Here is a 26,375-nt window from a genome sequence, read left to right on the forward strand (position 1 = left end):
CGGCGGCGGGGGCGGGGCTTTATCCTGAATTAATGAGTTCATAAGCATTAATTAGCAGCTTAATTAGCAAGTAAATTAGAAACACGGTTGTGGGCGTGGCTACTCACGTGGGCGTGGTTTTCTTAGGCGGGAGTGGGCGTGGAACAGGCACTGTGGGCGGAGTTTACAGCTTGTAAAAACTAAGTTTGCATATCATTACCCCGCCCACTTTAAGTCCCGCCTACCTGGGTGGCCGTGGCGAACCTCGGCGAAATAACGCTGCAGGCGAGGGAGGGGGCGTGGCTTGGAGCCCGGAGGGGCGTGGCTTCGACACAGCTGCTCCAGCTGCACCATATAAGGAAAAGGAGGCGGGGCTCAATCGAAAGGGGCGGGGTTTGCTAAAAGGGGCGGGGCTAAGGGATGCGGGCAGGATTTGGGCCAATGTTGGGGGAATTTTGGGGGAATTTTTGAGGATTTTTGGGAAAATTTGGAGGAAATTTGGGGGAAATTTTGAGGATTGGGAGAGGTTTGGGGTCAATTTGGGGGAATTTTGGGGGAATTTGTCAATTTTGGGTGAATTCTGAGCGATTTTTCTTCATTCTGGGTAAAATTGGGGTGATTTTTGTCAATTGTGGGTGAAATTTGTTCATTTTGGCTGAATTTGGGGAGACTTCCACGAATTTCTGGGTGAATTTAGTGCGAATTTTTCTTAATTTTGGTTTAATTTTCTGTCCTTTTTGTTAATTTTGAGCGGGCTTCGTTATTTCTGGGCGACTTTCGGATGATTTTCATTAATTTCAGGTGAATTTTTCGCTGTTTTGTGGCGAATTTTGTGTCATTTCGGTGAATTTTTGGCCATTTTCATCAATTTTTCAATAAAGTTTTGTAAATTTTGAATTAATTTTGCGTCATTTTTATTAATTTTCCGACATTTTTGTTAATTTTACCTCAATTTTCCACAATTTTAAAAAATTTTTCAGCGATTTTAATACATTTTGCCCAATTTTAATTAATTTTTCCTGATTTCAATTAATTTCGCTGATTTTATTAAATCTGGCTAATTTAATTAATTTTTCCTGATTTTATTTAACTTGGCTGATTTTAGTTAATTCTGCTAATTTGATTAATTTTGACTGATTTTAATTAATTTTTCCTGCTTTAATTATTTTGGCTTATCTTAATTTATTCTCTCTAATTTATTTAATTTTGCCTGATTTTAATTAGTTTTTCCTGATTTTAATTAATTTGGCTGATCTTAAATAATTCTCTCTAATTTAATTAATTTTGCCTGAATCTAATTAATTTTTCCTGATTTTAATTATTTTTCCTGCTTTAATTATTTTGTCTGATTTTAATTAGATCTGGCCAATTTAATTAAATTTGCCTGACTTTCATTAATTTTTCCTGATTTTAATTAATTTGGCTGATCTTAAAAAGGTCTGTCTAATTTAATTAATTTTGCCTGATTTTACTTAATTTTCCCTGATTTTAATTAATTTTTCCTGCTTTTAATTAACTCGGCTGATTCCAATTATTTCTGGCTAATTTAATTAATTTCACCTGATTTTAATTAATTTTTCCTGATTTAATTAACTCGGCTGATTCCAATTAATTCTGGCTAATTTAATTAATTTCACCTGATTTTAATTAATTTTTCCTGATTTTAATTAATTTCCCCCGATTTTAATCAATTCCGTGCCCCTCCCATCAATTCCGGCCCGTTCTTTCCATATAAGGCAAAAGGGGCGTGGCCACCCAGAGGAGGGGCGTGGTTTAGGGGGTGGGCGTGTCCCGCAGGCCCCGCCCCGCTCACCTGGCGCAGGTCGGGTGGGGGCAGGGCGCTCTCCAGGCGCCGCAGCAGCTCCAGGAACAGGCGGGAGAGCGCGCGGGAGAACGGGCGCCCGTACTCCTGGGGGGACTGGGATCAAACTGGGAGGGACTGGGAGGGACTGGGGGGGACTGGGAGGGACTGGGAGAGACTGGGATCAAACTGGGACAAACTGGGGGGGACTGGGAGGGACTGGGACACACTGGGGGGGACTGGGAGGGACTGGGAGCAAACTGGGACACACTGCGACAAACTGGGGGGGACTGGGAGCAAACTGGGACACACTGGGAGGGACTGGGATCAAACTGGGGGGCACTGGGGGGGACTGGGAGCAAACTGGGACACACTGGGGGGCACTGGGGGGGACTGGGAGCAAACTGGGGGGCACTGGGGGGACTGGGAGCAAACTGGGACACACTGGGGGGGGACTGGGAGGGACTGGGATCAAACTGGGAGGGACTGGGATGGACTGGGAGCAAACTGGGAGGGACTGGGATGGACTGGGAGCAAACTGGGAGGGACTGGGATGGACTGGGATCAAACTGGGACACACTGGGGGGGACTGAGATCAAACTGGGATAAACTGGGAGGGACTGGGACGCACCGGGAGGGGACTGGGACGGACTGGGAGCAAACTGGGACAAACTGGGAGGGGACTGAGATCAAACTGGGATAAACTGGGAGGGACTGGGACGCACTGGGAGGGGACTGGGGGGGACTGGGAGCAAACTGGGAGGGACTGGGAACCACTGGGAACCACTGGGGGGGACTGGGAGCAAACTGGGATAAACTGGGAGGGACTGGGGGGGACTGGGATCAAACTGGGATCAAACTGGGATCAAACTGGGATAAACTGGGACAAACTGGGAGCAACTGGGAGCGACTGGGATCAAACTGGGAGGGACTGGGGGGGACTGGAAGCAAACTGGGAGGGACTGGGAGGGACTGGGAACCACTGGGGGGGACTGGGAGGAAACTGGGAGGGATTGGGACAAACTGGGAGGGACTGGGATAAACTGGGATCAAACTGGGAGGGACTGGGAGCGACTGGGATCAAACTGGGAGGGGCTGGGATGGACTGGGAGGTTACTGGTTTATACTGGGAGGGGAATTGTGAGGTATCGTGAGGGACTGGGAGGAGCTGGAATCAAACTGGGAGGGACTGGTTTATACTGGGAGGGAACTGGGGTGAACTGGGAGGGACTGGGAGGGCACTGGGCCATACTGGTCCGTACTGGGATGAGCTGGGATGTTACTGGTTCATACTGGGATGAGCTGGGCAGGGTCAGGGCGGGGTTACTGGTTCATACTGGGATGAGCTGGGCGGGGCCAGGGCGGGGTTACTGGTCCGTACTGGTCCGTACTGGTCCGTACTGGTCTCACCTGCAGGAAGGGCTCCAGGCCCCGCCCACTTCCCAGAATTCCCAGCACCTGCTCCCGGAAGTGCTCCTCGGCCACGGCCACCAGGGGGCGCCCCTGCAGCGTCTGGGGGCGGGGCCTGACTCAGGCCACGCCTCCGTTTAGCCGTATATGGGGGCGGGGAGAGGAGGAGGGTGGGGCTGGGCTTGGCCACGCCCCTCTGGGAGGGGTTAGAGGGGAAACAGAGCCCTCCCAGTTCATCCCAGTATAAACCAGTATGGCACCAGAGCCCTCCCAGTCCATCCCAGTATAAACCAGTATGGCACCAGAGCCCTCCCAGTCCATCCCAGTATAAACCAGTATGGCACCAGAGCCCTCCCAGTCCATCCCAGTATAAACCAGTATGGCCCCAGTCCCTCCCAGTCCATCCCAGTATAAACCAGTATGGGCCCAGTCCCTCCCAGTTCATCCCAGTATAAACCAGTATGGCCCCAGAGCCCTCCCAGTTCATTCCAGTATAAACCAGTATGGCCCCAGTTCATCCCAGTTCATCCCAGTATAAACCAGTATGGCACCAGAGCCCTCCCAGTTCATCCCAGTATAAACCAGTATGGGCCCAGAGCCCTCCCAGTATAAACCAGCATGGCCCCAGAGCCTTTCCAGTTCATCCCAGTTCATCCCAGTATAAACCAGTATGGACTCAGTCCATCCCAGTTCATCCCAGTTCATCCCAGTATAAACCAGTATGGCCCCAGAGCCCTCCCAGTCCCTCCCAGTTCATCCCAGTCCATCCCAGTTCATCCCAGTATGGCCCCAGAGCCCTCCCAGTCCCTCCCAGTTCATCCCAGTATAAACCAGTATGGCCCCAGAGCCCTCCCAGTCCCTCCCAGTCTCACCCCGAGGGCGTGGCCGTTCCCCGGCCCCGCCCCCTCCGGGAAGAGCCAATCCAGCGCGTCCAGCACGGCGGGGGAGGGGCCGAGCTCCCGCAGCAGCGACGCCACCACCTGGGGGGCGGGGCCAGGCTGGGGGGGAGGAGCCTCGGGGAGGGGGCGTGGCCCAAAAGGCTCAGTGCCCGTAGAAGGAAAGGGGGCGGGGTTTAAAGGGGTGGGCGTGGCCTAGAGAGCAGATGTGTCTTTAAAAGGCAAATGGGCGGGGTTTAGATGGGTGGGTGTGGCCTGGGGTGGAGTGGGCGCGGCCTAAACATCATGATGGCTGCAATGGGCGGGGTTTAGAGGAATGGGCGTGGCCTGGATGGAGTGGGTGTGGCCTAAACCCATCAATAGGCAATATGGGAGTGGTTTGGAGGGGTGGGCGTGGCCAAAATATGTAAATAGCTGCAGTGGGCATGGCTTAAGTGGGTGGGCGTGGTCTGGCAGGGAGTGGGCGCGGCCTAATGTGAAATGGGCGTGGCCTAAATGTATTATTAGCCACGCCAGGTGAGATTTGGAGGGGTGGGCGTGGCCTAAACTCAACCTCCACAATGGGCGTGGCTTAGACGAGTGGGAGTGGCCTTAAACATGGTGGGCGTGGCCTGGGGGCAATGTGGGCGTGGCCTAAACTCATTAATAACCGCAGCAGGCAGGATTTAGAGTGGTGGGCGTGGCCTGGCAGCGAGTGGGTGTGGCCTGGCGATGAGTGGGCGTGTCCCGCGCCGGGTGGGCGTGGCCTACCTGTGCCTTCAGCCCCAGGCTGAGCCGCGCCCGGTGCTGGGGCAGCAGCAGCCCCGGGGCCCCGCCCCCGACGGCCTCCAGCAGCGCCAGGAGCCGCCCCCAGCCACGCCCGTCCAGGCCACGCCCACCGGGGCCGCTCCCCAGGAGGCCACGCCCCCTCAGCGCCCACCAGGCCCCGGCCAGGGCCAGGCGCAGGGAGGGGGAGGGGCTGGGGGAGAGACCGGGAGGGGCCGTGAGCTCCCAGTTCGGCCCAGTTCATCCCAGTAACCCCAAACCAGTAACTCCCAGTTCATCCCAGTTCATCCCAGTAACCCCAAATCCCAAACCAGGAACTCCCAGTTCATCCCAGTTCATCCCAGTAACCCCAAACCCCAAACCAGTAACTCCCAGTTCATCCCAGTAGCCCCAAATCCACTGCCCAGCCCATCCCAGTCCCTCCCAGTAACCTGAAAGCCATTCCCAGTCCATCCCAGTATGGCCCAGTGCCTTCCCAGTCCCTCCCAGTATGGCCCAGTTCAACTCAGATCCCTCCCAGTCCATCCCAGTCCCTCCCAGTTCATCCCAGTATGGCCCAGTAAGTTCCCAGTTCATCCCAGTGCCCTCCAAGTTCCTTCCCAGTCCCTCCCAGTATGGCCCAGTTCAACTCAGATGCCTCCCACTCCATCCCAGTTCCCTCCCAGTCCATCCCAGTCCATCCCAGTCCGTCCCAGTCCCCCTCCCCCTCACCTGACGTCACTCCCGCCCATCCCCAGCCGGTTCCCCGCGCTCTCCGTGACGTCACTTCCGCCCCCCGGCCCCCGCCGCGGCCCAGGCCGCTCTCGGCACCCTCCGGTAACGGCGGCGGCCGCGGCGCGCCCGAAGTGACGTCATCATCCCGCGCCCCGCCCGCGCTCGCTCCCCATTGGCCGCCGCTTCGGCCAATCCGCGGCAGGCTCCCAGCTTTCCCGCATGCCCCGCCCATTCAATGACGTCACTCGCTGCCGGGTTTTGAACTGCGCTTTATTGGCGGGCGGGAAAGTGACGTCACCGCGGGGCGGCGACGTCATCGGCGGACTGGGGCGGTCCCAGGGCTCCCAGTATGGACCAGTATAAACCAGTATGGACCAGTACAGACCAGTATAAACCAGTATGGACCAGTATGGGTCCCAGTGCTCCCAGTATGGCTCCCAAGGCTCCCAGTATGGACCAGTATGGCTCCCAGTATGGACCAGTATGGCTCCCAGGGCTCCCAGTATGACCCCAAACCCCTCCCAGTATGGACCAGTTCCCCTCCCAGTGCTCCCAGTATGGACCAGTATGGACCAGTATGGCTCCCAGTGCTCCCAGTATGGCCCCAAACCCCTCCCAGTGCTCCCAGTATGGCCCCAGTCCCCTCCCAGTGCTCCCAGTATGACCCCAGTCCCCTCCCAGTGCTCCCAGTATGACCCCAGTCCCCTCCCAGTGCTCCCAGTATGACCCCAGTCCCCTCCCAGTGCTCCCAGTATGACCCCAAACCCCTCCCAGTGCTCCCAGTATGACCCCAAACCCCTCCCAGTGCTCCCAGTACGACCCCAGTCCCCTCCCAGTGCTCCCAGTATGACCCCAGTCCCCCTCCCAGTGCTCCCAGTATGACCCCAGTCCCCCTCCCAGTGCTCCCAGTATGACCCCAGTCCCCTCCCAGTGCTCCCAGTATGGCCCCAGTCCCCTCCCAGTGCTCCCAGTATGACCCCAGTCCCCTCCCAGTGCTCCCAGTATGACCCCAAACCCCTCCCAGTGCTCCCAGTATGACCCCAAACCCCTCCCAGTGCTCCCAGTATGGCCCCAAACCCCTCCCAGTGTTCCCAGTTTGACCCCAAACCCCTCCCAGTGCTCCCAGTATGACCCCAGTCCCCCTCCCAGTGCTCCCAGTATGACCCCAGTCCCCTCCCAGTGCTCCCAGTATGACCCCAAACCCCTCCCAGTGCTCCCAGTATGACCCCAGTCCCCTCCCAGTGCTCCCAGTATGACCCCAAACCCCTCCCAGTGCTCCCAGTATGGCCCCAAACCCCTCCCAGTGTTCCCAGTATGGCCCCAAACCCCTCCCAGTGTTCCCAGTATGGCCCCAGTCCCCTCCCAGTGCTCCCAGTATGACCCCAGTCCCCTCCCAGTGCTCCCAGTATGACCCCCAACCCCTCCCAGTCCAACCCAGCGCTCCCAGTTCACCCCCCCGTGCTGCCGCCGGGCCTCCCCCCCCCTCCTCCTCCTCCTCCTGCCCCTGGCCGCGTTCCCAGTGCTCCCAGTAAGGTTCGCGGCGCTCCCAGTGAGGTTCCCAGTGCTCCCAGTATCCCCAGCGGCCGCCTGGAACTGGACGCTGCCGTGCAGGGGGGGCAGGGCGGCGCTCTCCAGCGTGGCCGCTAGGCGGCGCTGTCCGGCGCGCAGCGGCGTCACTGATTGGCTGAGCCGGAGCGTCTGCCCCGCCCCCACGGACCTGCGCCAGTACAAACCAGTATCAACCAGTATAGACCAGTATAGACCAGTATCAACCAGTATAGGGGGAAAACGGGCTCCCGGTACAGCCCAGTTTGAGATAGAGCGGTCCCGGTTCGTCCCAGTGACCCCCAAGTCCCTCCCAGTATAAACCAGTGACCCCAAACCCCTCCCAGTATAAACCAGTAACCCCAAAATCCCCTCCCAGTACAAACCAGTAACCCCAAAATCCCCTTCCAGTATAAACCAGTAACCCCTGAAACCCCTCCCAGTATAAACCAGTGACCCCAAAATCCCCTCCCAGTATAAACCAGTAACCCCAAACCCCTCCCAGTATAAACCAGTAACCCCAAACCCCTCCCAGTATAAACCAGTAACCCCAAAATCCCCTCCCAGTATAAACCAGTCCCTCCCAGTATAAACCAGTAACCCCAAAACCCCCTCCCAGTATAAACCAGTAACCCCCAAACCCCTCCCAGTATAAACCAGTAACCCCAAAATCCCCTCCCAGTATAAACCAGTAACCCCTGAAACCCCTCCCAGTATAAACCAGTAACCCCTGAAACCCCTCCCAGTATAAACCAGTCCCTCCCAGTATAAACCAGTTACCCCAAAATCCCCTCCCAGTATAAACCAGTAACCCCAAACCCCTCCCAGTATAAACCAGTAACCCCAGAAACCCCTCCCAGTATAAACCAGTCCCTCCCAGTATAAACCAGTTACCCCAAAATCCCCTCCCAGTCCCTCCCAAAGCCCCTCCCAGTACAAACCAGTAACTCCCAGTCCCTCCCAGTACAAACCAGTAACCCCAAATCCGAATTTAACCCCATTTTTAACCCATTTTTCACCCATTTTTCGCCCATTTTTCCCCATTTTCTCCCCTTTTCTCCCCTTCCCACCCCATCCCAGTCCGAACCAGTCCCTCCCAGTCCCTCCCAGTCCCTCCCAGTATAAACCAGTCCCTCCCAGTCTCACCCCAGCGACACCGGTTTGGGGCAGGAGATCCCGGCGCCCTCCATGCGCAGCGAGGCTCCGTTCAGCGGCTCCGGCAGAGGGTTCTGGAAAACCACCTGCACCGCCACCTCCTGGCCCACCACGGCCGGGCCCAGCAGCTGCGGGACACCCAAAATCCCCCGGTTTCAACCCAAAAAAAAAAAAAATCCCAACCAAAATCCCGTTTTTTACCCCCAAAAAATCAATTTTTAAATAAAAATCCCCTTTTTTCACCATTTTTAACCCTACAATCCCATTTCCCGCGCCCAGGTTCTTGTGTTTGAGCCCAAATTTCTCATTTTTAGCCTGAAATGATGTTGTTTTTGTTCAGGAAATGATGATTTTTAGCATGAAAATTGTAGGATTTGAACCAAAAATTGACAATTTTTGCCCCAAAATGTTTTGGACACCAGGTCTACCCATTGAAGTCAATGGGGAATTTTGGACACCAGGTCTACCCCCATTGAAGCCAATGGAGAACCTTGGACACCAGGTCTACCCCCATTGAAGTAAATGGGGAATTTTGGACACCAGGTCTGCCCCCATTAAAGCCAATAGGAACTTCGGACACCAGGTCTACCCCATTGAAGTCAACGGAATATTTTGGGCACCAGGTCTACCCTCATTGAAGGCAATGGGAAATGTTGGACACCAGGTCTGCCCCAATTGAAGTCAATAGGGAATTTTGGACACCAGGCCTACCCCATTCAAGTCAATGAAGATTTTTGGACACCAGGTCTACCCCCATTGAAGCCAATAGGGAATTTTGGACACCAGGTCTACCCCCATTGAAGTCAATGGGGAACTTTGGACACCAGGTCTACCCCCATTGAAGTCAATAGGGATTTTATTGTCACCAGGTCTACCCCTATAAAAGTCAATGGAGAATTTGGGACACCAGGTCTACCCCCATTAAAGCCAATGGAGATTTCGGACACGGGGTCTACCCCCATTTAAGCCAATGGGGAACTTTGGACACCAGGTCTACCCAATTGAAGTCAATAGGGTTTTTATTGTCCCCAAGTCTATCCCCATGAAAGTCAATGGAGAATTTTGGACACCAGGTCTACCCCATTGAAGGCAATAGGGATTTCAGACACCAGGTCTACCCCATTGAAGTCAATGGAATATTTTGGACACCAGGCCTACCCCATTAAACCTAATGAGCATTTAGGGACAGCGGGTCTACCCCATGCATTCCAATGGGGATTTAAGGACACCCGGTCTACCCCAATTAAAGTCAATTAGAACTTTTGGACACCAGGTCTACCCCAATAAAAGTGGGGATTTTATGGACACCAGGTCTACCCATGAAAGCCAATGGAGAGTTTTGGACACCAGGTCTACCCCCATTAAAGTCAGTGGAGAATTTCAGACCCCAGGTCTATCCTATTGACGTCAACACGGATTTAGGGATGCCAGGTCTACCCCATTAATTCCATTGGGGATTTAGGGACACCAGCTCTACCCCCATGAAACCCAAAGGGGAATTAGGGACACCAGGTCTACTCCCATTAAACCTAATCAGCATCTAGGGACACCAGGTCTACACTTTGAAGTTAACAGGGATTTAGGGACACCAGGTCTACCCCCAATAAAGCCAATGGGGAATCAAAGACACCAGGTCTACCCCCACTGAACGCAATGGAGAGTTTTGGACACCAGGTCTACCCCCAGTAAAGTCAAAGGGGATTTTATGGCTGCCAGGTCTACCCATTCAAGTCAATGGGAACATTTGGACACCAGGTCTACCCTTTTAAAGCCATTACAAATTTAAGGACACCAGATCTACCCCATTAAAGTAAAAGGGAACATTTGGACACCAGGTCTACCCCGTTAAATCCAATAGGGATTTAAGGACACCAGGTCTACCCCATTAAAGTCAATTGGGATTTCATGGACACCAGGTCTACCCTATTAAAGTCAATGGGAACATTTGGACACCAGGTCTACCCCGTTAAAGCCAATAGGGATTTAAGGACACCAGGTCTACCCCATTAAAGTCAATTGGGATTTCATGGACACCAGGTCTACCCCACTAAAGTAAATGGGAATATTTGGACACCAGGTCTACCCCATTAAAGCCAATAGGGATTGAAGGACACCAGGTCTACCCCATTGAAAGCAATGGAGAGTTTCGGACACCAGGTCTACCCCCATTAAACCCAATGGAGATTTCATCCACTCCACTACAAAAACCCCAAACCCGCCCGACCCCAAACTTTTGGGGTCACCCCCGAATTTCTGGGGTCCCCCCAGAATTTCCGGGGCTTTCCGTTACCGTCAGGGTGAGCTCGGGCGTGTGCAGCCGCACCAGCAGCTCCTTGGCCAGCACCTGGCCCGTCTCCTGCACGGCCGCCGCCACCGTCAGCTTCAGCGCGTCCTGGTCGCCCACGTGGGGCTGGTACTCGCTGTAGCTCACCGCCATGGTCACCGTGTCCTCTGCCGGGGGGGGACGTCGGGGACACCGCCAGGGATGTCAGGGACACCCCCAGGGGACACCCGTAGGGACATCATCAGGGGGACGTCGGGGACACACCCAGGGGGACATCGGGGACACATCCATGGGGACATTGGGGACACACCAAGGGGGACATCGGGGACACCCCCATGGGGACATTGGGGACACACCCATGGGGACATCGGGGACACCCCCAGGGGGACATTGGGGACACCCCCAGGGGGACATCGGGGACACCCCAGTACAAACCAGTATAAACCAGTATCAAACACTGATTTTAGCCCCGATTTCCCCCAATTTTTCCCCCTTTCGGTGCCCCAAAACCCCCCCAAACCCCGTCCCAGTCTGTCCCAGTCCCTCCCAGTACAAACCAGTATCAAACCAGTATCAAACCAGTATAAACCAGTATCAAACACTGAATTTAGCCGCGATTTTTCCCCATTTTTCTCCCTTTCGGTGCCCCAAAACCCCCCCAAACCCCCTCCCAGTCCCTCCCAGTCTGTCCCAGTCCCCCCCAGTATAAACCAGTATAAACCAGTATAAACCAGTATAAACCAGTACCAAACCAGTACAAACCAGTACAAACCAGTACAAACCAGTATGAAAATCCAACTTTCCCACCGATTTTTCCCCATTTTTCCCCCTTTCGGCGCCCCAAAACCCCCCAAAACCCCAAACCAGTACAAACCGGTACCAAACCAGCATGAACCACTACAAACCAGCGGCTCACCCTGGCCCGGGGGCAGCGTCCGGCGGTGCTGCTCCTGCCGGAAGGCGGCTCCGGCCACGCCGGTGTAGCGCACGGCGCAGAGGGAGAAGCGCAGCCGCAGCGTCCGAGGCTCCAGCCCTTGGTTCTTGACCGCCGCCCGCAGCTCCAGCTCGGCTCCGGCCACGGCGCGAACGGCCGCCACCGTCAGCGTCACCTCGCCGGCCGAGGCCGGGCCGCGCTGCCGGGGACGCGAGCCGTGGGAGGTGGCCGTGGAGACGGCGCGGCGCTCCTCCTCTGAGCCTGGCGGGGTCAAGGGGTCAAGAGTTGGGTCATTGGTTGGGTCAAGGGGTCAAGAGTTGGGTCATTGGTCAAGGGTTGGGTCAATGGTTGGGTCATTGGTCATTGGTTGGGTCAAGGGGTCAAGGGTTGGGTCATTGGTCAAGGGTTGGGTCAACTGGTCAATGGTTGGGTCATTGGTTAGGTCAAGGGTTGGGTCATTGGTCAAGGGTTGGGTCAAGGAGTCAAGGGTTGGGTCATTGGTCAAGGGTTGGGTCAAGGGGTCAAGGTTTGGGTCATTGGTCATTGGTTGGGTCAAGGGGTCAATGGTTGGGTCATTGGTCATTGGTTGGGTCACTGGTCATTGGTTGGATCATTGGTCAAGGGTTGGCTCATTGGTCATTGGTTGGGTCATTGGTCATTGGTTGGGTCATTGGTCATTGGTTGGGTCAAGGGGCCAAGGGTTGGGTCAAGTGGTCAAGGGTTGGGTCATTGGTCATTGGTTGGGTCAAGGGGCCAAGGGTTGGGTCAAGTGGTCAAGGGTTGGGTCATTGGTTATTGGTTGGGTCAAGGGGCCAAGGGTTGGGTCATTGGTCATTGGTTGGATCATTGGTCAAGGGTTGAGTCATTGGTCAAGGGTTGGGTCAAGGGTTCAAGGTTTGGGTCATTGGTTGGGTCAAGTGGTCAAGGGTAGGGTCATTGGTCATTGGTTGGGTCATTGGTCATTGGTTGGGTCAAGGGGTCAAGGGTTTGGTCAAGGGGTCAATGGTTGGGTCAATGGTTGGGTCAATGGTTGGGTCATTGGTCATGGGTTGGGTCATTGGTCATGGTTTGGGTCAAGTGGTCATTGGTTGGATCATTGGTTAGGTCAAGGGTTGGGTCATTGGTTGAGAGTTGGGTCAAGGGGTCAAGAGTTGGGTCATTGGTCAAGGGTTGGGTCATTGGTCAAGGGTTGGGTCATTGGTTGGGTCAAGGGGTCAAGGGTTAAGTCAAGGGGTCATTGGTTGGGTCATTGGTCAAGGTTTTGGTCAAGTGTTGAGTCAAGGGGTCAATGGTTGGGTCATTGGTGATTGGTTGAGTCAAGGGGTCAAGGGTTGAGTCAAGGGGTCAATGGTTGGGTCATTGGTCATGGGTTGGGTCAAGGGTTGCGTCATTGGTCAAGGGATCCAGGGTTGGGTCATTGGTCAAGGGGTCAAGAGTTGGGTCATTGGTCAAGGGTTGGGTCATTGGTCATTGGTTGGGTCAAGGGGTCAAGGTTTGGGTCATTGGTCATTGGTTGGGTCAACTGGTCAATGGTTGGGTCATTGGTTAGGTCAAGGGCTGGGTCATTGGTCATTGGTTAGGTCAAGGGCTGGGTCATTGGTCATTGGTTAGGTCAAGGGCTGGGTCATTGATCAAGGGTTGGGTCAAGGGGTCAAGGGCTGGGACATTGGTCAAGGGTTGGGTCATTGGTCAAGGGATGAGTCATTGGTCATTGGTTGGGTCAAGTGGTCAAGGGTTGGGTCATTGGTCAAGGGTTGGGTCATTGGTCATTGGTTGGGTCAAGGGGTCAAGGGTTAAGTCAAGGGTTTCTGTCAAGGGTTGTGTCCTTGGTCATTGGTTGAGTCATTGGTCAAGGTTTGGGTCAATGATTGGGTCAAGGTTTGGGTCAATGGTTGGGTCAAGGGTTGGGTCATTGATTGGGTCAAGGGTTGAGTCATTGGTCAAGGTTTGGGTCATTGGTCACGGGTGGGTCAAGGGTTGGGTCCTTGGTCAAGGGGTCAAGGGTTGAGTCAAAGGGGTCAATGGTTGGGTCAAGGGTTGGGTGATTGGTCTTTGGTTGGGTCATTGGTCAAGGGGTCATTGGTTGGGTCAAGAGTTGGGTCAAGGGTTGGGTCAAGGGTTGGGTCAAGGGTTGGGTCAAGGGTTGGGTCAAGGGTTGCATCATTGGTCATTGGATGGGTCAAGGGGTCAAGAGTTGGGTCATTGGTCATTGGTTGGGTCACTCAGGGGTCAGTGGTCAGTGGTCCTTGGTCACTCAGTGGTCACTCAGTGGTCAGTGGTCACTCAGTGGTCACTCAGGGGTCACTCAGTGGTCACTCACCCTCGGGGTGCTTGTACTGGTCAGTGATGTCACTCAGTGGTCACTCAGTGGTCACTCACCCTCGGGGTGCTTGTACTGGTCAGTGATGTCACTCAGTGGTCACTCAGCGGTCACTCAGTGGTCAGTGGTCACTCACCCTCGGGGTGCTTGTACTGGTCAGTGATGTCCACCCTGGCCGCGGAGCCGGCCGCCAGCGTGCTGCTCCTGCGGCCACTCTGTGGTCACTCAGGGGTCATTGGTCAGTGGTCAGTGGTCACTCAGGGGTCACTCAGGGTCACTCAGTGGTCACTCAGTGGTCACTCAGGGGTCATTTTTGGGTCATTTTTTGCCATTTTTGGGTCATTTTTGGGCTGATTTCGGCCGTTTTTGGGTCAGTGGTCAGTGGTCACTCAGTGGTCACTCAGTGGTCACTCAGGGGTCATTGGTCAGTGGTCAGTGGTCACTCAGGGGTCACTCAGGGCCATTTTTGGGTCATTTTTGGGTTATTTTTGGCCATTTTTGGGTCATTTTTGGGCTGATTTCGGCCGTTTTTGGGTCAGTGCTCAGTGGTCACTCAGCGGTCACTCAGTGGTCACTCAGTGGTCACTCACCCTCGGGGTGCTTGTAGTGGTCAGTGATGTCCACCCTGGCCGCGGAGCCGGCCGCCAGCGTGCTGATCCTGCGGCCACTCTGTGGTCACTCAGGGGTCATTGGTCAGTGGTCAGTGGTCACTCAGTGGTCACTCAGGGCCATTTTTGGGTCATTTTTGGGTCATTTTTGGCCATTTTTGGGTCATTTTTGGGCTGATTTCGGCTGTTTTTGGGTCATTTTTGGGCTTATTTCGGCTGTTTTTGGGTCAGTGGTCAGTGGTCACTCAGTGGTCACTCAGGGGTCATTGGTCAGTGGTCAGTGGTCACTCAGTGGTCTCTCAGGGCCATTTTTGGGTCATTTTTGGGTCATTTTTGGCCATTTTGGGGTCATTTTTGGGCCGATTTCGGCCGTTTTTGGGTCAGTGGTCACTCAGTGGTCAGTGGTCACTCAGTGGTCACTCAGTGGTCACTCAGGGTCACTCACCCTCGGGGTGCTTGTACTGGTCAGTGATGTCCACCCTGGCCGCGGAGCCGGCCGCCAGCGTGCTGATCCTGCGGCCACTCTGTGGTCACTCAGGGGTCAGTGGTCAGTGGTCAGTGGTCACTCTGTGGTCACTCAGGGGTCACTGGTCAGTGGTCAGTGGTCACTCAGTGGTCACTCAGGGCCATTTTTGGGTCATTTTTGGGTCATTTTTGGGTCATTTTTGGCCATTTTTGGGTCATTTTTGGGCTGATTTCGGCTGTTTTTGGGTCATTTTTGGGCTTATTTCGGCTGTTTTTGGGTCAGTGGTCAGTGGTCACTCAGTGGTCACTCAGGGGTCATTGGTCAGTGGTCAGTGGTCACTCAGTGGTCACTCAGTGGTCACTCAGTGGTCAGTGGTCAGTGGTCACTCAGTGGTCACTCAGGGGTCAGTGGTCAGTGGTCAGTGGTCACTCAGTGGTCACTCAGTGGTCACTCAGTGGTCACTCAGTGGTCAGTGGTCAGTGGTCACTCAGTGGTCACTCAGGGGTCACTGGTCAGTGGTCAGTGGTCACTCAGTGGTCACTCAGGGCCATTTTTGGGTCATTTTTGGGTCATTTTTTGCCATTTTTGGGTCATTTTTGGGCTTATTTCGGCCGTTTTTGGGTCAGTGGTCAGTGGTCACTCAGTGGTCACTCAGGGGTCAGTGGTCAGTGGTCAGTGGTCACTCAGTGGTCACTCAGTGGTCACTCAGTGGTCACTCAGTGGTCAGTGGTCACTCAGGGGTCACTCAGGGCCATTTTGGGGTCATTTTTGGGTCATTTTCTGCCATTTTTGGGTCATTTTTGGGCTTATTTCAGCTGTTTTTGGGTCAATGGTCAGTGGTCACTCAGCGGTCACTCAGGGTCACTCAGTGGTCACTCAGGGGTCATTTTTGGGTCATTTTTGGCCATTTTGGGGTCATTTTTGGGCCGATTTCGGCTGGTTTTGGGTCAGTGGTCAGTGGTCACTCAGTGGTCACTCAGTGGTCACTCAGGGGTCACTGGTCAGTGGTCAGTGGTCACTCAGTGGTCACTCAGGGGTCAGTGGTCAGTGGTCACTCAGGGCCATTTTTGGGTCATTTTTGGGTCATTTTTGGCCGTTTTTGGGTCATTTTTGGGCCGATTTCGGCCGTTTTTGGGTCAGTGCTCAGTGGTCACTCAGTGGTCACTCAGTGGTCAGTGGTCACTCACCCTCGGGGTGCTTGTACTGGTCAGTGATGTCCACCCTGGCCGCGGAGCCGGCCGCCAGCGTGCTGATCCGGCGGCCGATGGCGCGCTCCTCCACGTGCACCACCGCGAAGCCGCCGTGCGCCTGCCGCTGCCAGTACACCTTGTCGCTGTTCACCTGCGCAATTAACCGCCTCATTTGCATAATTAATCACCTCGCCGGGACCCCTTCCGTGCCCCGCCCCCAGCCCAGTCGTCAGCGCTGTTAATTAGGTTTGGTTTCTTGCTTAATTAGCGACGGGTTTCGGGGGGTTGAAGGGGCGCTGGCCGGCGCGCCTTGAGGGTGTTCACCTGCTCATTTGCATAGTTAATGAGCTCATTTGCATGCCTAATCACCCACTGAGAAATGGAGGTAAATATGGCTCATAATTAGGGTGAGCTCATTTGCATGTCTAATCACCCACTGAGCAATGGAGGGAAATACGGGTCATAATTAGGGTAATTAGCCCTGGGTTTTGTGTAATTAGGGCACGTCCATCACGGATGCCAGCGCACCTTCTCATGGTCCACCAGCATAATTTGCATAATTAATGAGCTCATTTGCATAGGCAACGGTTTAGCAATCTGAGGACTTAGTTATGGCTCCTAATTAGGGTAATTAGCCCCGGGTTTTGTGTAATTAGTTTTATGCCTGCCTGTACACCTTGTCACTGTTCTCCAGGGTCATTTGCATAACTAATCAGCTCATTTGCATAATCAATGAGCCAGCAGTCTGAGGGATTGTTTATGGCTCCTAATTAGGGTAATTAGCCCCGGGTTTTGTGTAATTAGTTTTATGCATGCCTGTACACCTTGGAACTAATCTCCAGCGTCATTTGCATAACTAATCAGCTCATTTGCATAATCAATGACCGGCTAATAAGGGGAATTAGTTGGAAGTCCTAATTAGGGTAATTAGCCCCTGGTTGGTGTAATTAGGGCACGTCCCTGCAGCTGCCAGCGCACCTCATTTGCATGATCATCCACCTCATTAGCATCATTAATTGCCTCATTAGCATAATTAATTCCCCTCCTTCACATTACTCCTGTAATTAGCATAAGTCACCCCTGATTTGCATATCCAGTCCATGCCCCTGCCAGCATAACTCGTTGCTGTTCACCTGCTCATTTGCATAATTAATGACCTCATTAACAACCCCATCATTAGTGCCATTGCCACGCCTCTCATTTGCATAACAAACCTGTGCTGGTGTCATTTGCATACAGAGGCCACGCCCACCACCAGAGGCACTGCTGCCGAAACACCGCTCTGCCACTCACCTGCTCATTTGCATAATTAATCACCTCGTTAGTAGTACAAAAGCACCCTGCTCATTAGCGCAAACAGCCCGCACCCAGTCTAATTTGCATAATCAGGCCACGCCCACCACCAGAAGGCACCGAGGCCATCGCGCCTTGTCGTTTTCCACCAGCTAATTTGCATAATTAACGATCTGATTTGCATATTTAGGCCACACCCACCACCTCAAGCCGCCAGTGCGCCTCCGTTGTTCAACAGCTCATTTGCATAAATAACGATCTCATCTGCATACTTAGCGATCACCCCCTTGGTGCCATTAATTACACCTGCTAATTAGCATAATCAAGCCCTCATTTGCATATTGAGGCCAAGCCTTGCAGCTCAAGCTGCCAGCAGATCGTTACTGCCCAGGCGCTCATTTCCATAATTATCAATGTCATTTGCATAATTAATTGTTACCACATAGCACCATTAAATATACTTATTGATTAGCCTAATTAAGTCCTCATTTGCATATTGGGGCCACACCCACCACTGCAACATGCCAGTGCACAAATTGTTCACCCACTCATTTGCATAACTGCCAAATCATTTGCATAATCATTTCCCCACTACATTAATAGGTATACTTTCAAATTAGCATAATCAAGCCCTCATTTGCATAATAACACCACGCCCACCACCTCAAGCCACGAGCACCTGCTCGTTGTTCACCTGCTCATTACCATAATAAACCCCTCATTTGCATAATTAATAACCCCCCCACCCCTTAGCAGCCTTAAACACACCTCCCGACCCGCCTCATTAACCCCTCATTTGCATAACCCGGCCACGCCCACCCCACCAGCAGCACCCCTCCCCTTTTCCCACCCGCTCATTTCCATATTCACCCGCCTCATTTGCATAACCACCCCCCCACCGCCCTTCAGCACCGTTACTCGTCGGCACTAACGAGGCTAATTAACGGCTCATTTGCATAATTAGCCCCACCCACCTCGGCGAAGACGAAGGGCGTGTCGTACTTGAGGAAGACTTCGCCGTTCTTGACCGCGGTCACCGAGCACGGCCCGCAGCAGAACAGGCCTGGAACCAGTATGGACCAGTATAAACCAGTATGGACCAGTATAAACCAGTACGGACCAGTATAAACCAGTATGGACCAGTACGGACCAGTATAAACCAGTATGGACCACTATAAACCAGTATGGACCAGTATGGACCAGTATAAACCAGTATAAACCAGTACGGACCAGTATAAACCAGTACGGACCAGTATGGACCAGTATGGACCAGTATAAACCAGTATGGACCAGTATGGACCAGTATGGACCAGTATGGACCAGTATAAACCAGTACGGACCAGTATAGACCAGTATGGACCAGTATAAACCAGTATAAACCAGTATGGACCAGTATGGACCAGTATGGACCAGTATAAACCAGTATGGACCAGTATAAACCAGTATAAACCAGTATGGACCAGTATGGACCAGTATGGACCAGTATGGACCAGTATAAACCAGTATGGACCAGTATGGACCAGTATAAACCAGTATGGACCAGTATAAACCAGTATGGACCAGTATGGACCAGTATAAACCAGTATGGACCAGTATAAACCAGTACGGACCAGTATAAACCAGTATGGACCAGTATGGACCAGTATAAACCAGTATGGACCAGTATGGACCAGTACGGACCAGTATAAACCAGTATGGACCAGTATAAACCAGTATGGACCAGTATAGACCAGTATAAACCAGTATGGACCAGTATAAACCAGTATGGACCAGTATGGACCAGTATAAACAAGTATGGACCAGTATGGACCAGTATGGACCAGTATGGACCAGTATGGACCAGTATAAACCAGTATGGACCAGTATAGACCAGTATGGACCAGTACGGACCAGTATGGACCAGTATGGACCAGTATGGACCAGTATAGACCAGTACGGACCAGTATGGACCAGTATAAACCAGTATGGACCAGTATAAACCAGTATGGACCAGTATGGACCAGTATAGACCAGTATGGACCAGTATAAACCAGTATGGACCAGTATGGACCAGTATAGGTGTTATAAACCAGTCCAAACCAGTCCAAACCAGTATTAACCAGTACAAACCAGTAACCCCAAACCCCTCCCAGTCCCATCCCAGTATAAACCAGTATCTTCCAGTATAAACCAGTATAAACCAGTATAACCCAGTATAACCAGTTCCTCCCAGTATAAACCAGTATCTTCCAGTATAACCCAGTCCCGCCCAGTCCATCCCAGTATAAACCAATATCTTCCAGTATAAACCAGTATAAACCAGTATAACCAGTTCCTCCCAGTATAAACCAGTATCACGCAGTATCACCCAGTATCTCCCAGTATAAACCAGTATAACCAGTCCCTCCCAGTATCTCCCAGTATAACCCAGTCCGTCCCAGTATAAACCAGTATCTCCCAGTACAACTCAGTTCCTCCCAGTACAAACCAGTATCTCCCTCCCAGTATAACCCAGTCCCGCCCAGTCCCTCCCAGTATAACCCTGAATCTTCCAGTATAACCCAGTATAACCCAGTATAAACCAGTATAACCAGTTCCTCCCAGTATAAACCAGTATAACCAGTTCCTCCCAGTACACCCCACTATCTCCCAGTAAAAACCAGTATAACCCAGTATAACCCAGTATAAACCAGTATAACCAGCCCCTCTCAGTATCTCCCAGTATAACCCAGTCCGTCCCAGTATAAACCAGTATCTCCCAGTATCTCCCAGTACAACTCAGTGCCTCCCAGTATAAACCAGTATAACCCAAAATCTCCCAGCATAACCCAGTATAAACCAGTAAAACCAGTTCCTGCCAGTATAACCCAGTATAAACCAGCATAACCAGTTCCTCCCAGTCCCTCCCAGTATAACCCAGTATAAACCAGTAAAACCAGTTCCTCCCAGTATAAACCAGTATAACCAGTCCCTCTCAGTATCTTCCAGTATAAACCAGTATAAACCAGTATAACCCAGTCCCTCCCAGTATAAACCAGTATAACCCAGTCCCTCCCAGTATAACCAGTTCCTCCCAGTATCTCCCAATATAAACCAGTATAAACCAGTATAACCAGTTAATCCTAGTATCTCACAGTATAAACCACTATAAACCAGTATAACCCAGTATAACCCAGTATAAACCAGTATAAACCAGTATAACCCAGTATAAACCAGTATAACCCAGTATAAACCAGTATAACCAGTCCCTCCCAGTCCATCCCAGTCCCACCCAGTTTGATCCCAGTTCCATCCCAGTCCCTCCCAGTATAAACCAGTAACCCCAAATCCCCTCCTAGTCCCTCCCAGTTTGTCCCAGTCCCTCCCAGTTTGATCCCAGTCCGTCCCAGTTTGTCCCAGTCCCTCCCAGTTTGATCCCAGTCCGTCCCAGTTTGTCCCAGTCCCTCCCAGTTTGATCCCAGTCCCTCCCAGTCCCTCCCAGTTTGTCCTAGTCCCTCCCAGTCCGTCCCAGTTTGTCCCAGTTTGTCCCAGTACCGCTGCTGGTCTCCTGGGGCGTGGCGTCCACCACCTGCCAGCCGTCGTAGCCCTGCGGCAGATCCGGGCGCTTCATCCAGCAGTCGTTCCACACGTGGAAGTTCCTGCACCAGTACAGACCAGTATGGACCAGTACGGACCAGTATGGACCAGTACGGACCAGTATAGACCAGTATGGACCAGTATAAACCAGTATGGACCAGTATAAACCAGTATGGACCAGTATGGACCAGTATGGACCAGTATAAACCAGTATGGACCAGTATGGACCAGTATGGATCAATATAAACCAGTATGGACCAGTATGGACCAGTATGGACCAGTATGGACCAGTATGGACCAGTATGGACCAGTATGGATCAATATAAACCAGTATGGACCAGTATGGACCAGTATGGACCAGTATAAACCAGTATGGACCAGTATGGACCAGTATAAACCAGTATGGACCAGTATGGACCAGTATGGACCAGTATGGACCAGTATGGACCAGTATGGATCAATATAAACCAGTATGGACCAGTATGGACCAGTACGGACCAGTATAAACCAGTATGGACCAGTATGGACCAGTATGGACCAGTATGGACCAGTATGGACCAGTATAAACCAGTATGGACCAGTATGGACCAGTATAAACCAGTATGGACCAGTATAAACCAGTATGGACCAGTATGGACCAGTATGGACCAGTATGGACCAGTACGGACCAGTATAAACCAGTATGGACCAGTATGGACCAGTATGGACCAGTATAAACCAGTATAAACCAGTATGGACCAGTATGGATCAATATAAACCAGTATGGACCAGTATGGACCAGTAGAAACCAGTATAAACCAGTATGGACCAGTATGGACCAGTACGGACCAGTATGGACCAGTATAAACCAGTATGGACCAGCATGGACCAGTACAGACCAGTATAAACCAGTATGGACCAGTACGGACCAGTATAGACCAGTATGGACCAGTACAGACCAGTATAAACCAGTATAAACCAGTATGGACCAGTATAAACCAGTATAGACCAGTACAGACCAGTATGGACCAGTATAAACCAGTATGGACCAGTATAAACCAGTATGGACCAGTACAGACCAGTACGGACCAGTATGGACCAGTATAAACCAGTATAGACCAGTACAAACCAGTATGGACCAGTATGGACCAGTATAAACCAGTATAGACCAGTATGGACCAGTATGGACCAGTATAAACCAGTATGGACCAGTACGGACCAGTATGGACCAGTATAAACCAGTATAAACCAGTCCAAACCAGTAACCCCCATTCCCCCACTTTTAACCCTTTATTTCCCCCATTTTCCCCCGTTTTTCGCCCTTTTTTCCCCGTTTTTTCGCCGTTCCCCCCCTCCCAGTATAAACCAGTATAACCCAGTATAAACCAGTATAAACCAGTACCAGACGGAGTCGGTGTTGAGGCGCTCCAGGGGCCGCATGGCCTCGTCCAGGTAGATGTCGGTGGTCAGCGAGGTGTCGGTGTCGTGCGCCGAGTTGTAGTTGGTCACCGTGCGGGTGGGGAGGCCCAGGCAGCGCAGCACTGACCAGTACAAACCAGTACGGACCAGTAAGAACCAGTACAAACCGCTTTGGACCAGTATAAACCAGCACAAACCAGTATAAACCAGTACAAACCAGTATAGAGCAATATAAGTCAGTTTGAAGTGGTTTAAGCTGCTATAAACCACTGTAAAATGGAGGTGGGGACTGGGGTGCTACCAGTATGGACCAGTATAAACCAGTATGGACCAGTGTGGACCAGTATGGACCAGTACGGACCAGTATAAACCAGTATGGACCAGTATAAACCAGTATGGACCAGTATGGACCACTGTGGACAAGTGTGGACCAGTATGGACCAGTATAAACCAGTATAGACCAGTATAAACCAGTATAAACCAGTATGGACCAGTATGGACCAGTATGGACCAGTATGGACCAGTATGGACCAGTATAAACCAGTATGGACCAGTATGGACCAGTATGGACCAGTATGGACCAGTATAAACCAGTATGGACCAGTATGGACCAGTATGGACCAGTATGGACCAGTATGGACCAGTATAAACCAGTATGGACCAGTATAAACCAGTATGGACCAGTATGGACCAGTATAAACCAGTATGGACCAGTATGGACCAGTATGGACCAGTATGGACCAGTATAGACCAGTATAAACCAGTATAAACCAGTATGGACCAGTGTGGACCAGTATGGACCAGTACGGACCAGTATGGACCAGTATGGACCAGTATAGACCAGTATGGACCAGTATGGACCAGTATAAACCAGTATAGACCAGTATAGACCAGTATGGACCAGTATAAACCAGTATGGACCAGTATGGACCAGTATAGACCAGTATGGACCAGTATAAACCAGTACTGACCAGTATAGACCAGTATGGACCAGTATAAACCAGTCCAAACCAGTAATCCCAACTCCCATTTCCCCCATTTTTAACCCTTTATTCCCCACATTTTCCGCCGTTTTTCACCATTTTTTCCCCTTTTTGCCGTTTTTCCACCGTTTCTCCCCGTTTTTTGGCCGTCTCTCCCCTCCCAGTCCCTCCCAGTATAAACCAGTCCAAACCAGTAACCCCAAATCCAAATTTCCCCCCTTTTCCCCCAATTTTTCCTCAGTTTTTGCCCGTTTCCCCCCATTTTTCACCATTTTTCGCCATTTTTTCACCGTTTCTCCCCGTTTTTCCACCGTCTCTCCCCTTCCCAGTCCCTCCCAGTATAAACCAGTACAAACCAGTAACCCCAACTCCCATTTCCCCCATTTTCCCCCAATTTTTCCCCATTTTTCACCATTTCCCCCCATTTTTCACCATTTTTCGCCGTTTTTCACCATTTTTTCCTGTTTGTGCCGTTTTTTCACCATTTCCCCCCGTTTTTTCGCCGTTTCTCCCCTCCCAGTTCCTCCCAGTACAAACCAGTAACACAAAACCCAGATTTTCCCCATTTTTAACCCTTTCTCCCCCATTTTTAACCCTTTCTCCCCACATTTCCCCCATTTTCCTCTGTTTTTTGCCGTTTTTCACCATTTTTTGCCCGTTTTTCACCGTTTTTTCCACCATTTCTCCCCGTTTTTTGGCCATTTCTCCCCTCCCAGTCCCTCCCAGTATAAACCAGTACAAACCAGTCACCCCAACTCCCATTTCCCCCATTTTCCCCCAATTTTTCCCCATTTTTCACCATTTTCCCCCATTTTTCCCCCTTTTTTTGCCGTTTTTCACCTTTTTTCACCGGTTTTTGCCATTTTTTCGCCGTTTCTCCCCTCCCAGTCCCTCCCAGTATAAACCAGTACAAACCATTAACCCCAACTCCCATTTCCCCCATTTTCCCCCAATTTTTCCCCATTTTTCACCATTTTTCCCCATTTTTCACCATTTTTTGCCGTTTTTCACCGTTTTTTCACCGTTTTTCACCATTTTTTCACCGTTTTTTGCCATTTTTTCGCCGTTTCTCCCCTCCCAGTCCAAACCAGTCCAAACCAGTAACCCAAAATCCAAATCTCCCCTCTTTTCCCCTAAATTTTCCTCATTTTTAACCCTTTCTCCCCCATTTTTCGCCGTTTTTCACCATTTTTTGCCGTTTTTCGCCGTTTTTCACCGTTTTTGCCATTTTTCTGCCGTTTCTCCCCTCCCAGTCCCTCCCAGTATAAACCAGTACAAACCAGTCACCCCAACTCCCATTTCCCCCATTTTCCCCCAATTTTTCCCCATTTTTCACCATTTTTTGCAGTTTTTCACCGTTTTTCGCCGTTTTTCACCGTTTTTTGCCATTTTTTCGCCGTTTCTCCCCTCCCAGTCCCTCCCAGTATAAACCAGTACAAACCAGTCACCCCAACTCCCATTTCCCCCATTTCCCCCCAATTTTTCCCCATTTTTCACCATTTTTTGCCCGTTTTTCGCCGTTTTCCCCCATTTTTTGCTGTTTTTCACCGTTTTTTTCGCCGTTTTCCACCATTTTTCGCCGTTTTTTCACCGTTTCTCCCCGTTTTTTCCACCGTCTCTCCCCTTCCCAGTCCCTCCCAGTATAAACCAGTCCAAACCAGTCACCCCACCTCCCATTTCCCCCATTTTCCCCCAATTTTTCCCCCATTTTTCACCATTTTTTGCCCGTTTTTCGCCGTTTTTCACCATTTTTTCAGTGTTTTTCACCATTTTTTCACCGTTTCTCCCCATTTTTCCGCCGTCTCTCCCCTCCCAGTCCCTCCCAGTATAAACCAGTACAAACCAGTCACCCCACCTCCCATTTCCCCCATTTTCCCCCAATTTTTCCCCATTTTTCACCATTTTTGCCCGTTTTTTGCCGTTTTCCCCCATTTTTTGCCGTTTTTCACCGTTTTTTTCGCCATTTTTTCACCGTTTTTCCACCATTTCGCCCCTCCCAGTCCCTCCCAGTATAAACCAGTACAAACCAGTCACCCCAACTCCCATTTCCCCCATTTCCCCCCCCCAATTTTTCACCATTTTTTGCCCGTTTTTCACCGTTTTTTCCACCGTTTCTCCCCGTTTTTTGGCCGTCTCTCCCCTCCCAGTCCCTCCCAGTACAAACCAGTCCAAACCAGTAACCCCAATTCCAAATTTCCCCCCTTTTCCCCCAATTTTTCCTCATTTTTTGCCCGTTTCCCCCCATTTTTCGCCGTTTTTCACCATTTTTTGCCCGTTTTTCACCGTTTGTCCCCGTTTTTCCGCCGTCTCTCCCCTCCCAGTCCCTCCCAGTATAAACCAGTACAAACCAGTCACCCCAACTCCCATTTCCCCCATTTTCCCCCAATTTTTCCCCATTTTTCACCATTTTTTGCCCGTTTTTCACCGTTTTTTCACCGTTTTTCGCCGTTTTTCCACCGTCTCTCCCCTTCCCAGTCCCTCCCAGTATAAACCAGTACAAACCAGTCACCCCAACTCCCATTTCCCCCCATTTTCCCACAATTTTTCCCCATTTTTCACCATTTTTTGCCCGTTTTTTGCCGTTTTTCACCATTTTTTCAGTGTTTTTCACCGTTTTTTCACCGTTTCTCCCCGTTTTTTCGCCGTCTCTCCCCTCCCAGTCCCCTCCCAGTATAAACCAGTACAAACCATTAACCCCAGCTCCCATTTCCCCCATTTTCCCCCAATTTTCCCCCATTTTTCACCATTTTTTGCCCGTTTTTTGCCCGTTTTTCACCATTTTTTCACTGTTTCTCCCCGTTTTTTCGCCGTTTCTCCCCTCCCAGTCCAAACCAGTCCAAACCAGTAACCCAAAATCCAAATCTCCCCTCTTTTCCCCCAAATTTTCCTCATTTTTAACCCTTTCTCCCCCATTTTTCGCCGTTTTTCACCATTTTTTTCGCCGTTTTTCACCATTTTTTGCCCGTTTTTCACCGTTTTTTCACCGTTTCCCCCCGTTTTTCCGCCGTCTCTCCCCTTCCCAGTCCCTCCCAGTATAAACCAGTACAAACCAGTCACCCCAACTCCCATTTCCCCATTT

General features: G+C 51.6%; 2 protein-coding genes across 2 annotated transcripts; both read right to left on the bottom strand.

Annotated features, from left to right (window-relative positions):
* Window positions 1-195: 195 nt before the first annotated feature.
* On the bottom strand, window positions 196-5,720 carry TINF2 (TERF1 interacting nuclear factor 2). Its single transcript, XM_038126587.1, has 6 exons — window positions 5,563-5,720; window positions 4,837-5,044; window positions 4,063-4,170; window positions 3,191-3,292; window positions 1,793-1,888; window positions 196-324 (listed from the first exon to the last, which is right to left on the bottom strand). The coding sequence occupies exons 1-6, from the start codon at window positions 5,580-5,582 to the stop codon at window positions 196-198; spliced, it is 663 nt and encodes a 220-aa protein (XP_037982515.1). The 5' UTR covers window positions 5,583-5,720.
* Window positions 5,706-24,352, bottom strand: LOC119696695 (protein-glutamine gamma-glutamyltransferase K-like). Its single transcript, XM_038126497.1, has 10 exons — window positions 24,288-24,352; window positions 22,297-22,482; window positions 20,874-20,977; window positions 18,335-18,423; window positions 16,065-16,218; window positions 11,466-11,744; window positions 10,556-10,716; window positions 8,257-8,393; window positions 7,000-7,282; window positions 5,706-5,906 (listed from the first exon to the last, which is right to left on the bottom strand). The coding sequence occupies exons 1-10, from the start codon at window positions 24,350-24,352 to the stop codon at window positions 5,706-5,708; spliced, it is 1,659 nt and encodes a 552-aa protein (XP_037982425.1).
* Window positions 24,353-26,375: the final 2,023 nt, after the last annotated feature.

The sequence above is a fragment of the Motacilla alba genome, unplaced genomic scaffold (assembly GCF_015832195.1).
Source record: "Motacilla alba alba isolate MOTALB_02 unplaced genomic scaffold, Motacilla_alba_V1.0_pri HiC_scaffold_35, whole genome shotgun sequence".
In the NCBI taxonomy this organism is placed as follows: domain Eukaryota; kingdom Metazoa; phylum Chordata; class Aves; order Passeriformes; family Motacillidae; genus Motacilla; species Motacilla alba.